The 14,457-nt window shown below is 43.1% G+C and overlaps 1 protein-coding gene across 1 annotated transcript in view; it reads right to left on the bottom strand.

The window, feature by feature from the left end:
• STARD9 (StAR related lipid transfer domain containing 9) overlaps nucleotides 1–14,215 on the bottom strand; it is a 100,377-nt gene extending 86,162 nt beyond the window's left edge. Inside the window, exons 1-2 of the mRNA XM_075614255.1 lie at nucleotides 13,998–14,215; nucleotides 2,862–2,931 (exon numbers count right to left, since the gene is read on the bottom strand). Of these exons, the coding sequence (XP_075470370.1) occupies nucleotides 2,862–2,931; nucleotides 13,998–14,044 (117 nt within the window). The 5' untranslated portion in view covers nucleotides 14,045–14,215. The remainder of the gene's footprint in view (nucleotides 1–2,861; nucleotides 2,932–13,997) is intronic.
• Nucleotides 14,216–14,457: the final 242 nt, after the last annotated feature.

Below are 14,457 nucleotides of genomic sequence, written 5' to 3'. Positions count from 1 at the left end.
GGTGAAGGTGGGGGTGGAGGGGGGTGAAGGTGGGGGTGAAGGTGGGGGTGGAGGGGAGGTGAAGGGGGGGTGGTGGGGAGGTGAAGGAGGGGGGGGAGGGGAGGTGGTGGGGGAAGGGGGGTGGAGGGGAGGTGAAGGGGGGGTGGAGGGGAGGTGAAGGGGGGGTGGAGGGGAGGTGAAGGGGGGGTGGAGGGGAGGTGAAGGGGGGGGTGGAGGGGAGGTGAAGGGGGGGGGGTGGAGGGGAGGTGAAGGGGGGGGTGGAGGGGAGGTGGAGGGGGGGTGAAGGGGAGGTGGAGGGGGGGTGAAGGGGAGGTGGAGGGGGGGTGAAGGGGAGGTGGAGGGGGGGTGAAGGGGAGGTGGAAGGGGGGTGAAGGGGGGGTGGAGGGAGGTAAAGGGGAGGGGAAGTGGAGTGAGGGGAGGTGAGGGGTGGGTGAGGGGAGGTGAAGGGGGGTGAGGGTTGGGTGAAGGGGGGTGAGGGTAGGTGAAGGCCGCTCAGTCACCCGTCCGGCAGCTCCCACGTGGATCTGAGGCGGGAGGCAGCTTGTTGTGGCCGCACCCCCCCTCTGTGTCCCGGGCGCTCGCTCCCCCGCTGACTGTAGCGGCGCCGGGGGGGTGGAGGGGGGAGGGGGTGGAGGGGAGGTGAGGGGTGGGTGAGGGGAGGTGAGGGGTGGGTGAGGGGAGGTGAGGTGAAGGGGGGTGAGGGGAGGTGAAGGCCGCTCACTCACTCGTCCGGCCGCTCCCACGTGGATCTGAGGCGGGAGGCCCGGGCCGCGCTTCCCCTCTCCAGTAGCGGCGCACGTGAGTGGGAGTGCAGGAGGCCCGGTCCGCGCTTCCTCCGGGAGCGGCGCACGTCAGGGGGAGTGCAGGAGGCCCGGTCCGCGCTTCCTCCGGGAGCGGCGCACGTGAGGGGCAGTACAGGAGGCCCGGGCCGCGCCGCGAGGGAGGAGGAGGCTGTAGTTTGCTGCTCTCCGCGGCGCACGGTGAGGGTGCGGCTGGGGATGTTGCAGAGCGTGGGGATTTGGGTGAGGTGGGGAGGGGGGAGAGAGTGAGGGGCACCGGGAGAGGAGGGGGGGGTGGTGTGTGTGTGTGTGTGTCCCTGTGTGTCCTTTGGCCCGTCACTCCGCCTCAGGCCAATGAGAGGTGCGGGGGCGGGCAGGCCAAGGGACCAATGAGATTGCCGCTAGGGACGCAGACATACAGTGAACTCAGAAATATATAGTAGATATATATATATCTATCAGCGCTGGCACAAATAATATTTTGTGTTGACATCTAACCCATTGTTGAAGTTGATCAGAAAACACTGTTCTATACCGTGCTACAGTATATTTTGCTTCATTAATCCAATTACTGCCAGCTGGCATGCAACATGTCCCTCTGCTAATGGACAGGTTAATAATACATCAACTCAGGAAAATGCTGCAAATTGTTATTACTCACTTCTAAAGTGAGAATATGGACCAGCGGCTAGCATTATAAATTACCCCATTTGTAATTAACACAAACCTAATAAATAGACCATTCACTTGAATGCGCTATAAGCGGTTTAGCGCAAGAAAAGTGTCACATGACATAGCACTGGTTTGTAAATATGGGCCAATCTCTGCATTAATAGTGACGTCAGTGTGTCAGATTACAAGGGTGAGTTTATCAGACCATAAACCCCATAATATCGGAAAGAGATACATTTGGACAAACAGCTCGAGGAATGATTGGGATCTTTGTAGACAGGGCCTCAGAGTCTCTTCCCCCCGGGACACTAAAAAGGGTGGATCATGGAAAGAGAAAGCACACAGATGTTTATGATTTAGGATTATCTTGTGGGAATGAACAACTTCCAGATCATACGCGAGAATGTGCAGCTTTACAAAGGGACTGAAATGTTCTGTATAAAACACTGGAATGGATTCCCATTTAAAAACGCACTTCTCAGTGTATTACACACAAAACGAGTGGTCCAGTCACAGCACAATGCAGGTCTTTTCTTACACGTCATTTTACTTTTTCTTTTGCATTCACACCGCACAATTCCCATGAAAAGATCCAGTAGTTCATGCTATTTGCTGGGGTTTTCGGGAATAAACTACTGAATGCAGTGCGTGTTGTAGCCTGTGTACTATTCGCTTACATTTTTTTTTTTTTTTTACTGTTTACTTGCCAAAAGTGATGTGGAACAGAAAACTCTTGACTTTTTATAACGAATACACTACATAAAAATGTTTTTTAAAAAAAAATACAAATCTAAGGATAAAAAACAAAAACAGCAGCAAACAAAGACTTAGTATATTTTTGGAACCAGAAGTATTTGCATAGTTTGCCTTTGGGTAAAGCCATGAATTAATAAAGAACTATACCTGCATATGCACATCAATCTCAGACAGCCTTTTAGTTTTTAGATAGCCAAAAGATCAGGTACCATCTCTTCCTAGTGCAGGTTAGAATACTCATATGCACCCAAATATAAACTTTCTGCAATACCGCCCCCCGGACTCCTAAATCATGCATAGGTTAGATTCCAATATGGGTGGTGATAACCCCTGTGTGCGTTTTGCTGCTGCTCCTCAATGACCCCAGAGGAGGAGGAACAGTGACATACGTGTAGGGGGTAGGGGTGTGTGGGGTTGTATGCTGGATGTTATGCTATGAGTTTGAAATAAAATGATAATTTCTTAATTTGTATTTTTCCTTCACCGTCTATGATCCTTCTTGGAATCTACACATGATTTATCCAATGTGGCATTGTAGAAAGGCATCTACATTTGTACCATGCTTCGTTTTCCTATTACAGCTGTACCCACTGAATTAGCTATGAAAGGAAGAGGAGAGTGTTATTAAAAAGAAATAAATGCAAATGTACTCACCTTTACCTTCCTAATCCTTGCTACTTTTTCATCAACATTCACAATTATTCTGGCTCCTTCTGCAATCTCTCTAAAATAAACATAAAAAAAAAAAGCGTTAGATACTATATACCAGCCTCCTATTTACCAAAATAGCCAATGTCTGAACTTCTCTGAATGGCTCCCAACGTTGCAATGAGCCACTTCAGTGTGGCCCTCTGGGATGGTGAATTGTAATTCTTTGGGAGGTGCTATCCATAATATTAACTTTTATCCTCATGCTCTTATTCATGTACTGTATAACTCCCTTGTATTAATAAGAACTAGTTATATAGCGATTTTCTCAAAGCGCCTCACAGTTACAAAAAGAGAAAAAGAAGAAAACATGTAAGGTTATAAGAGAGACCGAACACACGGAAAGATACAGTACAGGATGTATGTGAGTAAGGCAGCACTCCACCACAGGTAATGTGAAACAATAAGAAAATAAATGTAGTGGTGCACGGGAACAGAGAGGGACCCCTAACCCCCTCAAAGCAATAACCAATAAATCTATGTACTGTTTCCCAGCACTCAGTACGAAAAAACAGACACTACATACAATACAGGATGGGACGGTACTGCAGCTATTAAATGCTGGACAGGTTGTGCGTCATTAATTAAATGCCTGGGTAAGCAGGTAGGTCTTGGGCCGGTTTGTATAGATACCCAGAGAGGGGGCCTCTCAAGCTCTAAAAGACAGACTGTTCCAAAATATAGTATTCCCTATATAAAAGTAAAATCTGAGTAATAAAACATGTTGTACAACAGTTGATATACTTGACACCATTCAGATAGTAGCCCTCTGTGGTTTTATCCTTTATCAGTGCCAAACCCATGCATGAGATGGGGGCCACGCTTCTCTACGGCAATGGCTTTGGTATGTTATGAATGCTTAGTATTACATTTACTCTACAGCATAAGCCAATGTGTACATCTGTTTCTGCCAATATGGTGTATCTGCACCGATACCAAATTAAAACTATACAAACAATAGGAATCAAAACGTGAACATCCTAAACATAAAAAGCCACCGTATAACCATTTATACAGGATGGGCCGCAGGTTGCATATAGAGCCTTTAAATCATCAATGTTAAACACACAAAGAGCTTGATTCTGCTGTGCAATGAAGTACATGATAATTAGATTGTAAGCTCTTCAGAGCAGGGACTCCTCTTCCTAAATGTTACTTTTATGTCTGAAGCACTTATTCCCATTATCTGTTATTTGTATTACTTGTTATTTATATGATTGTCACGTGTATTACTGCTGTGACGCGCTATGTACATTATTAATTGCACTATATAAATAAAGACATACATACAAGAACGCATTATGTATTGCAATTCATTTCCAAGATACATACTGAAGTTTTGAAGGTTAAAGCTCACAGGAACCAACGGTTTATTCCGAGCTTATAAACAGGAAGAAGCATTTTATAGTGATTTATGGAAGAATGATTTGAAAACAACCGTGGTAAGTTATATACACTAACAAGTACTTTAGCAGAAGTGCCAACAAATGGAAATCTTTGCCTGAAACGTGGAATGTCAGACGAGCTTAATAAATCAAAATATATATATATTTATTAAAAACGTTAAAATACATTGCTGTCTTTTGACAGCTCACAAGCTCTTCTGAAGCAAATGATCATTTGGCAGGATGCCTGGAAGGGAAGTGGTTCAACAACAGGACACTTAAACTGATAACTCCACATGTCTTACAGTTTATCAGATACAGATTGCCAGAATTAATTTACCAAAAGGATAATATGACACTCCAAACCAAACGATAAGAATCGGAAAAAGCTAGGTACATAAAAGTAGGAATCTCCAGGACCATATTGTATGAGTTTAGGGTCCCTGTATGTGGTTCTATTTCTTTCCTTTATTGGAAGTTATTTTATGTTTGGATGTGTTCCAGCAGCAGTCAAACCAAAACAAACATAAAAAAGGAAATGTTTAGCAATAAGTACATAAGCTTTAAAAGCAGCAATACAGGATGTTTGATTTGAGAGGTCCCCCAAAGTCTAACTTCATTAGACTTCTGAGGGCCCCGGGTCCCGAGATGTTTCACTTTTGGATGTTTATAAAGTGACTTGATAATGTAAGTAGGGATTCCTTGTTTCATACACATCTGGGATGGAAGCATACTGTATTTTAAGTACAATGTCTGTAAAGACAAATTTCTATTATCAGTAAAGTAGACCCGCGCAGTACTGTGCCTCCTATCTGCAAACTGTTTACAGGAACGCATAAACTTCGCAAAACGGCGGTTGTGGCCATGCTTCTGCTCGTTTCGTAGGTATGAGCTGCACGTTGTTTTCATCAAATGAACGATGTTCTTATCTGATTCTGTACAGCAAACAGACAACATTACAGAATCTTATACGATAAAATATTTGGTGACTGTGGGTCAGAAAAGTGCTTCCTGTTCGCAAGCCAAAAAAAAGAACGGTTTACCCAAAAGTGCTCTGTTTTGTGCTTACTGAGGTAGATACCGTAGATTTCTTGGCAAAGTGGCAGGGGCTGTGTGACTTACTGAAACTAAACCGCACACATGTGTAATGCAATCACTGACACACACGTGTGTGGGTAATGTAATCACTGACACACACGTGTGTGCAATCACTGACACACTAGCGTATTATTTACACATGGGCTCAGATCCACATATCTCCGTTAAGTCACTTAACATGACGTGAACCCACTGTAACTTAAAGCAGCAAGCCCCCCATGACCCCCGCATTGTATACAGTGTTGGAGCAGGAGAGGGACCTCCTGAGTTGAATCGTATTTTCAGTCCCGGGGACACTCCCGGTTCCGGAGATACTGACAGGTGAAGTTACCAATGTTATGTGAAATAATGTGATGCTCTCCTATTCGCCGAGATTTGGCAGACGTCATGTTCCCCCTAGAGGGAGATTTAAACCTAGTTACTGCCCCGGTAAGTATCTCAGCAACTGGGGGATCGACAGAGCTGAAAATAGAATAGAAATCAGCTGCAGGGTACCACCCAAATCCCATCCTGTAACAGAAACACTCTGGTAAGGTAACAAAGTGTGGGGGGGAGGGGTGGGGATTGCTGCTTTAACATCACAATAATTATATATTATTTATTGGCCTCGTTATTGAAGATATACTGTTCGTCTTACGTCATGTTTTCTCCCATAAACAGCATGCGTTAACAACATCGGATGTTAGTAATAATGATATGCCTTATCATATCATCTAATATTCACTAAAGTCCGTTACGGGTAACGCAGGGACGCCACGTCCTCACATCCACACGCCAGGGTATGGCTCAACGGTGGGCAACTCCAGTCCACAATTGCCACCAACAGGTCAAAGACTGAGCTAACTGTGCTGAAGCAGAGATATCATGAAAATCCGACCTGTTGGTGGCCCTTGAGGACTGGAGTTGCCCACCCCTGGTCTGAATGGATGTAACACCTCGGACATGATTTTACTAAGTGTTATTTCCCACCGTTCTTCCTCACTCTTCATTTGAGTTAAACACCTATTTCAGGGCCTGGATCGGAGTAACACCAAGCTGAACGTAACGCCAGGTTATTGGAAAATAAAGCAACGTTTAGCTTGCATATGATTTGCCTTGGGATACCACATTAACTCCGGGAACATCACGTCCTCCCCCCATTTCAGGCAACGTCACACTATGATCCCGGATTTTAACCTTTGGTGCACCTGAGGCGTTGTTACATCATGAGGTCTGGCAGGAGCCCTGTCACATCGTAGCTACGTCACATAATGCCAGCTTATTTCTATAGGGGACTTTGTACACTGCGCTGACTCATTTTCCTTCTGTGCCATCATCAGCGACAGGGCGCTCACATCATCGCGAGTGCCGGAGAGTAAGTGGCACTCGGGTGCGCAAAGGGTTAACAGCATTGTGGATCTGGGCCAAAAATGTGATATCCCTCTGTTCACACCTGTTTTTGGATGGGTTAGATTAGAATATACTCCATATCCCACAGGATGATTGGTTCAGAATTTATATGTTTTGCACCAGCATAAAAAGACTACAGAATAAATTAGAAATGCAACACAATTGTCAGTACGAGAAAACACTGACATTTATATAGGTGCAAAAAACACAACAAGCTGGTGATCTATAATGGGTAAAATGTTTGGTGACAACAATGGGGGGCTCAACTCCAGTCCTCAAGCTCCCTCCCCCCCCCCCCCACCTCCAACAGGTCAGGTTTTCAGCATAGCCCAGCTTCAGCACAAATGGCAAAATCAGAGGCTCAGTCAAAGACTGAGCCACCTGTGCTGAAGCAGGGATATCCTGAAAACCGGGACATGTTGGGGGAGGTGGGCACACTTGAAGACTGGAGTTAAGCCCCCTGCTCTATTCAATGCTGTGATGACATCTACAGTCTCAGGAACATCCAAACATATTAATTTGAATTAATTAATTTGATAGGACTTAAATCTTCACTGCATATTGAATATGGGGTTGTGTGTCAAGCTTATTTCATTATAGCCCTACAGTAATTTGCTTTTCTGTCCTTCATCCTGTGTCAGATAAAAAGTGCTTTTAACGTCAATTAAAATGTATCCATTTGAAAGCTTCTAGTTACATATATGTATAAATGACCCACATGGAGAAAGTATTGATATGTGACTCAGAACACAGGACAATTTGGACCATTTCTGATATCTGCTTCCTAATCAAGATACGGCGCAGTGATTAAAATTATAGAAACGCAGACGAAAGTCTTCCTTCTGATAACATCTGTTTGGAAACCCCTCTGTGCTCAGTGACACTGAGATACATCGGGCCTATAATACTTTGTTGTTTCTCCTGGAACTCACCCAGACAAATTGAAACAGAGAAACATCTGGCCACACTGCTTTCAAACATTGGTATTTCCGGACAAGTAACGGTCATAGGACTTTCAAATCACTGGACTAGATTTTTAGTCAGCATAACACATTATTAGGAAACATTATTCATGTACAAATCACCATTTCTTCAAACTGGTCCTCACAGACAAGCCTGACATTGAACATGTCGCATTGTACACGGTTATCATCCTGTATGCGCTTATATGCTTAAGGTCACTACTTGCAACTTCTTGTAGAGAAAAGAGGAATTGAAGCCACAGCTCAAATCATTACTTGGTCGCGGTAATTCTAGGGGCTCTATGTACTAAGGACATGTTTAACATTTTTCTGTGCGTCAAAATTCTAGTGATAAAAAGTCATAGAAAACTTCATAGAATGTGCGTCATAAGTATGAAAACTTGAAACACGGGACGCATAATTTGTTGTTTAAAATGAACGCCGATGCATTGTCATGTTGGATACTTGATAGAAACATAATTAAGCGTATTATTTTTTTATTTAAAACTAGTGTTATGGATAATATTCAGATTTTGCATTTAATAATTACACATTTGACAATGTGAAAATAATACATTTTGTGACAGGGGCAGTTCCCCCATCTCAATGTGTTTTGCAGGGGCCCCCCTCCCCCTCCTTTTTTATTACATGTAAAGGAAGCAGGGAGTCTTCTGAGCTGAACAGTGCTCATTTCTGCTCCGGAGACCCTCAGGTTCCCAAGATTCTTAACAGGGAAGATGTCACCCGTACTTTCCCCCCAGGGAAAACAAAATAGAGGTCTAAATCTCCCACATCATGTGGGTCAATAGGAAGCTCCGACGTCCGCCTTATGATGCATATTATTTACTTAAAAATAAGGAGGACATCAGTTTAATGCGACCGTATCTTATGGAATTTCGAGAGGGAGGCCAGGCTAGACTTGTCTGCTTGTCCCATTAAACTACCCAAAGCACACACAACAGAAAGATTTGCAAGGCCTTGGGTCACGGTGAACTAGCCCAGTTTCACTTTAACATTAACACTGTAGCTAAGGCAAAGCTTTCTCAATGGATGAAAACTGAAGCCTACACAGAATAAACAGGAATAACCAGTTTCCAGAGCTCCACATGGCTTCAAATGGACATAGTATACATTGAGTGACATTAGCTCCTATTTAATACAATGTAAAAAACAGTTCAGCTCCACTCAAATGAATGGGACCAATATCTTCTCTGTACAGGCAGTCCTCGGTTATCTGACACAATGCGTTACTCAAAATGGCGTTGGATAGCGAAACGTCTTAAAGCGAAACCCATTTTCCCATAGGAACACTGTTTAAATGAAAGGTTCCGTTCCTGAAGGCATTTTTAATGCTAAAATACACAAAATATTTTACTCGGGCAATAAAATATGCAGCACACATACATTATATAGTGTATATACTGTATTATATATAATATAACATAATATATCATGTCATTTAATAATATAATATATTATATAGTATAATATATTATATGATATATATATATATTATATACACATAAACAACTTTGCAAAGCGTCGTAAGAGCGTTGGATAAGCCGTTTTGGCGTTGTAAAAATGAATATAGGTATGCATTGCATAGCGTTGGATAAGCCATTCGTTGTAAAGCGAAGCGTTGTAAAACGAGGACTGCCTGTATGTGGAAAGATTGCTTTAATTGAATAGTGGCCATTGTGTAGCAAACTAAACAGTACAATGAACTGCAGTCCTCCCTCTCCTTGATATTTAAGAAGTTAAGAACTTTGCATATAACACACACACACACACACACGTATTGATTACTAGTTCCCTAATTATTCCTGCTGGTTGCACACCGTGGTAATGAATGCCACTGCACAAACACTTTCTAACCTGTCCGGCTAAACCTGCTCTCCTTAGTTATGCCTTCCAGGAATTAATACCATCCTTACAAGAATTGTTATTTAAATGATATTGCGTCGTGGCTATAAAAGAGCGAGTGAAGGATGACAAATCTTAATAATTGTAGGTTGGCTGCCATTAGCAAAAAAAATAAATAAAAAAAAGGTTTTCAATTCCACTTAGGCAATAAAGAGTTGCAATGAAGTGACAAATAAGCAACTAAGGTAACACATTCCATGCCACATCTTAATATCTGGGTCAGTGTGTAAAATCTGCTAAAACAACAACAAATAAAAGGGATGATATATCAACGTCTCCTGGCTGCAGAAGTGGTGCAGGAAAAAGGCGCTTCCTTTGCACTAATTTTACCCCAATTGTTTCAGCCAGAAAACGTTGATAGTCCAGCCCCCAAAATATAACGGAGAATGTGTACTAACTAAATCTTCAGCCGCCTCTTATCAACTATAATGGGTCTTTTTAACATTCGGTTCATTATTTATTAACAAAAATGTTTTCTAGTACAACGAACTGCTGCCACATCTAAATGTACAATCCCAATTATGCGCCTAGACACAGATTAAATATATAGTTACACTTTGTGCAAAAAATTTTTTTTTTGCAACAACATTTCACTATGGGAGTATACAGCGTCTGTGATTAGGATGAAAAAACTAAAAGCAATTCAAACTATTTTTGCAGTGACTGATTTAATACGGTAGTCCAGTGTTTTTAAAATTAATTATATTGTGAAATTCTTAGGAATCCCAACCCTCTCTAAAAGCGCGTCTGAGATCAGATACATTGTAGGGAACCCCAACCCTCTCTAATAGCATGCCTGAGATCAGATGCATCGTAAGGAACCCCAACCCTCTCTAATAGCACGTCTGAGATCAGATGCATTGTAGGGAACCCCAACCCTCTCTAATAGCGCGTCTGAGATCAGATGCATTATAGGGAACCCCAACCCCCTCTAATAAAGCGACTGACATTAGGAATATTATAAATTCTTCTGTATTTGGTACAATTTTCAAATGACCTGAAAATTGCAGGGAACCCTTTAAGGATGCCCGGGGAATTCAAGTGTTCCTAGAAACCACGGTTGAAAAACACTGCGTTAGCGTTTATTGAACTCCTTGAAATCTGTTAGTTAACAACCTCTTACTACACATCATCATATTAGCAAGTATTGCACATTTAGCACTTTTGTTACTGTGCTTTTCAGTTGGACTTTCAGGTCTAAACTTGCACAGCTATAAAACACGCTCAAAATAACGGTTACAATTATAGAGAAGGTGTTACATGTCTATGAGTTCTCACATAAATGCGACCCCCATGATATGTGGATAAGTGGGACTGCTCCTTTTGGGATATTGTCCACTCTCCTGTTTCTGTGGGCTCGGGATGTGCGTGTGTGTAACAGTACAGTTATACACCCAGGCTGCTGTCTGGGAAACGCACAACAAATGCCTGTTTACAGTCAAGTTGCAGAGTTAACACAACTTCGACTGCCTCTGCCAGCAGAAGACAACAAGAAAAGCTTTCAAGGAGACGGCTTCCTTAGTTCCCTTCAGGGGATTATTGGGGACAATTGAGAGGAGCAGAATCAGGGTTACGTTTGCACAGGACTAGAAAAAGTTCCCTATAGAAATGTATTACCTGACCTCAAGTCATGTCAGCTTCATATACTGCAGGGTTCATCATTGTATAATGCTAATAATTCAGATTTGTAATGGATATCTTCATTCACAAGCACAGACATAAAAAGGCCCAGGTTATAATAAATCATTTTGTTACAAATACTAAAGAAATAAGACTTGTGAAGAATCTGTTAGCCCAACTCTCCTGGTAATCACGATCATGCCAGGTTTGCAGACATAGGGACTATACATTTTTGGTGCCTTTGTCAGCTTTGAGATCCCACTGGTTTCAATGGACAGTAGCAATGGCGCCTAGTGCAGAAAATGTCACTGCTGCTTTAAAATTGAGGATCTAGTACAGGGGAGGCCTATTCCAGTTCTCAAGGGCCACCAACAGGTCAGGTTTTCAGGATATCCGTGCTTCAACACATATGGCTCAATCAGTGGCTCATTTGAAGACTGAGCCACCGATTGAGCCAACTGTGCTGAAGCTGGGACTGGTTGAGTCACCTGTGTTGAAGCAGGTACTGATTGAGCCAACTGTACTGAAGCAGGGATATCTTTAAAACCTGACCTGTTTGTATCCCTTGAGGACTGGCGTTGCCACCCCTGATATAGTTATTGGGACAGGTTTCTAAAGAGATGCATTGTGCTGAATGCATCTATAGTCATAAATAACATATCTTCCAACGCAAGAGCGGAGTTAAGTTACTCACGACAGTCCCTGTTTTTTTCTGAGCTACAAAACTAAATTGATGCTACATTAAATCAGACAGGCTAAATAGACAGGCATATTCATGTATGTTAAATTGCCTATGTAGATGCTGCCTTGTAATGTTCCCTGTTACGATAACTCCAATAGATGTTGCCAACCTGCCCATTCAGTACCAGCCCTGCCTGGATTTAGGGCATAAACAATATTTAGTGATAAGAGCTACAGTCTTAGCACATCACTTCCGGGAACCACAACTTAAACCATTTCTATGTTTAGATGGATAGCATGATTTATTTTCCGAGACTCACATGTGTTGTTACAAAGAGAGAAAAGTATTTTAATATTATATTTAAACTGCATGGCATCAATATAGTCTGCAACGCTGTACAATGTGGAAGGGAGGATAATTACACTGTATAACAAAGAGTACATACAAGCGAAGACAAACTGGGTCTCAAAAACACAACTCCAAATTCTATGAATATTTACATCAGAACGACAAATAAAATACCCCATCCATCAGCAAAAGATATTTTCTCACGCTTCAATATACATATTTATAGTCACCACAGTTACTCCCAGTGACACAAAACAGATCATTGCTGCTATGGAACGGTAACTGCTTTATTTCCAAATACACAACGTGTATGTTCTGTTGTCGCTACCCCTTAACCCACATTTATAGGACATATCAGCTCTCTTATTTTGCAGTAAGAAAGGCAGTTGTGTTCTCTTGGGTTATGTGGTCTGTGTGAATAAATTCCAGCAATGTGATTTCTATGAAGAACTAGATTGAAAGCGGCGTGCTGGAGATTTGTCAATTCTGGAGTGAAATGAAAGCACAGAGTGCAAATTACAGTAGGTCGCCCTAAGGTGCCAGCTCCCCCTGCTTCTGCCAAGAAACGAGACTGGAGGAGCCCTGGGAGAAGGACAGGAAATGGGTGAGGGGGATTTCTATAGAGCATGGGTCATTGCCATAGAAATAAAGTCTCAGCAGACATTTTAAGGCATAAAAGAGATAATTATGCAACAACATCAAGTGTACATCGGTAGATTGCAGAGATATTTGTTCAGAAGAATGACATACAGGCAGTCCTCGGTTATCCAGCGGAATCCGTTCTGGAAGTAGCGTTGGATAGTGAAACCGCTGTAAAATTAGTCCCACGTGTGATCAGTGGCGGTGAGCGTTGGATAACGCATTCCAGGGTCGAAAAACGGCCCATACGGTTGCATTATAAAGTGTTGGATATGCCATTCGTTGTAAAGTGAAACATTGGATAACGAGGACTACCTGTACATACATGATTGATCTCTCTGTATACAGATGGTTATTTTTGCACCTGTAGATATCTGCCACCTCATTGCAATTTCACACGATCGATATGTGTGTATATATATATATATATATATATATATATATATATATATATATATATATATATATATATACACACATACATACGTGCACAAACATACATACACGTGCACACACATACATAGTATCCCACAGTATACGAAAAGTGTATTGCCCCATAGAAATATACAAGAACCCCACAGTATTCTGTACATATTACTGTATATAGCAATATAAGTACAGTATACTGTGGGGTACTTATATATACATACATAGCACCCCCACAGTATACTGTACTCAAATTGCTATATACAGTATACACTAAATTCATCCTTATATTGCTACATATATAGATGTGTGTGAATATATATATATATATAGTGCATGAATATGAATATATGAATATATGAATATATATATATATATATTCCCCAATGTATACCTTACTTATACTGCCCCATATGTAGACATGTATATATTATAGTTCCCCATACATACAATAGATTAATATATATGACCCCGCTGCATGCATACTGCCCTGGCAGTGCCCCCCCGCTGCATGCACACTGCAGTGCCCCCTCTATATGGCAGTGCCCCCCCCGCTGCATGCATACTGCAGTGCCCTCTCTATATGGCAGTGCCCCCCCGGGCTCCTCACCTTGTGCTGACGGGTCGGACCCGCAGGGCCACCCTTACGTTCGCCATATCCCCAGAGGGGGCGCCTCATGTCCTGCACCGCGCACGGTGTTACCGGGGAACCCCGCAGAACAGGTGGGGGACACCCCCACACGTCACTACCCGGCCGCCTAGCCTCCCCGATACCGCCGCACTCCCCGGTACCGCTGCACACACAGGCTCACAGCAGCACACGGAGCAGAGGGGGCGGAGCTTACTGCATGTCAATCACAGCCAGTGGGCGGGGTAATATAGGGGGCGGAGTCCCGCACCCGAGTAAATCCCAGGCTGCAGTGAGGCTGCGGCTTCTCCCCTCTCCGGGTTTGTTTTGGTTCAGCCCAGTAACTCCCGCCCATTAGGGAGCTGCCATTGTACAGGGGCAGCATGGGGCGTGCCTGGTGAGCTCCAGCATGGGGAAGGGGTGTGAAGGGTGAGCCGTGCTA

The sequence above is a fragment of the Ascaphus truei genome, chromosome 9 (genome assembly GCF_040206685.1).
Source record: "Ascaphus truei isolate aAscTru1 chromosome 9, aAscTru1.hap1, whole genome shotgun sequence".
Taxonomy (NCBI): domain Eukaryota; kingdom Metazoa; phylum Chordata; class Amphibia; order Anura; family Ascaphidae; genus Ascaphus; species Ascaphus truei.
This window is presented reverse-complemented; position numbering and strand designations above follow the sequence as displayed.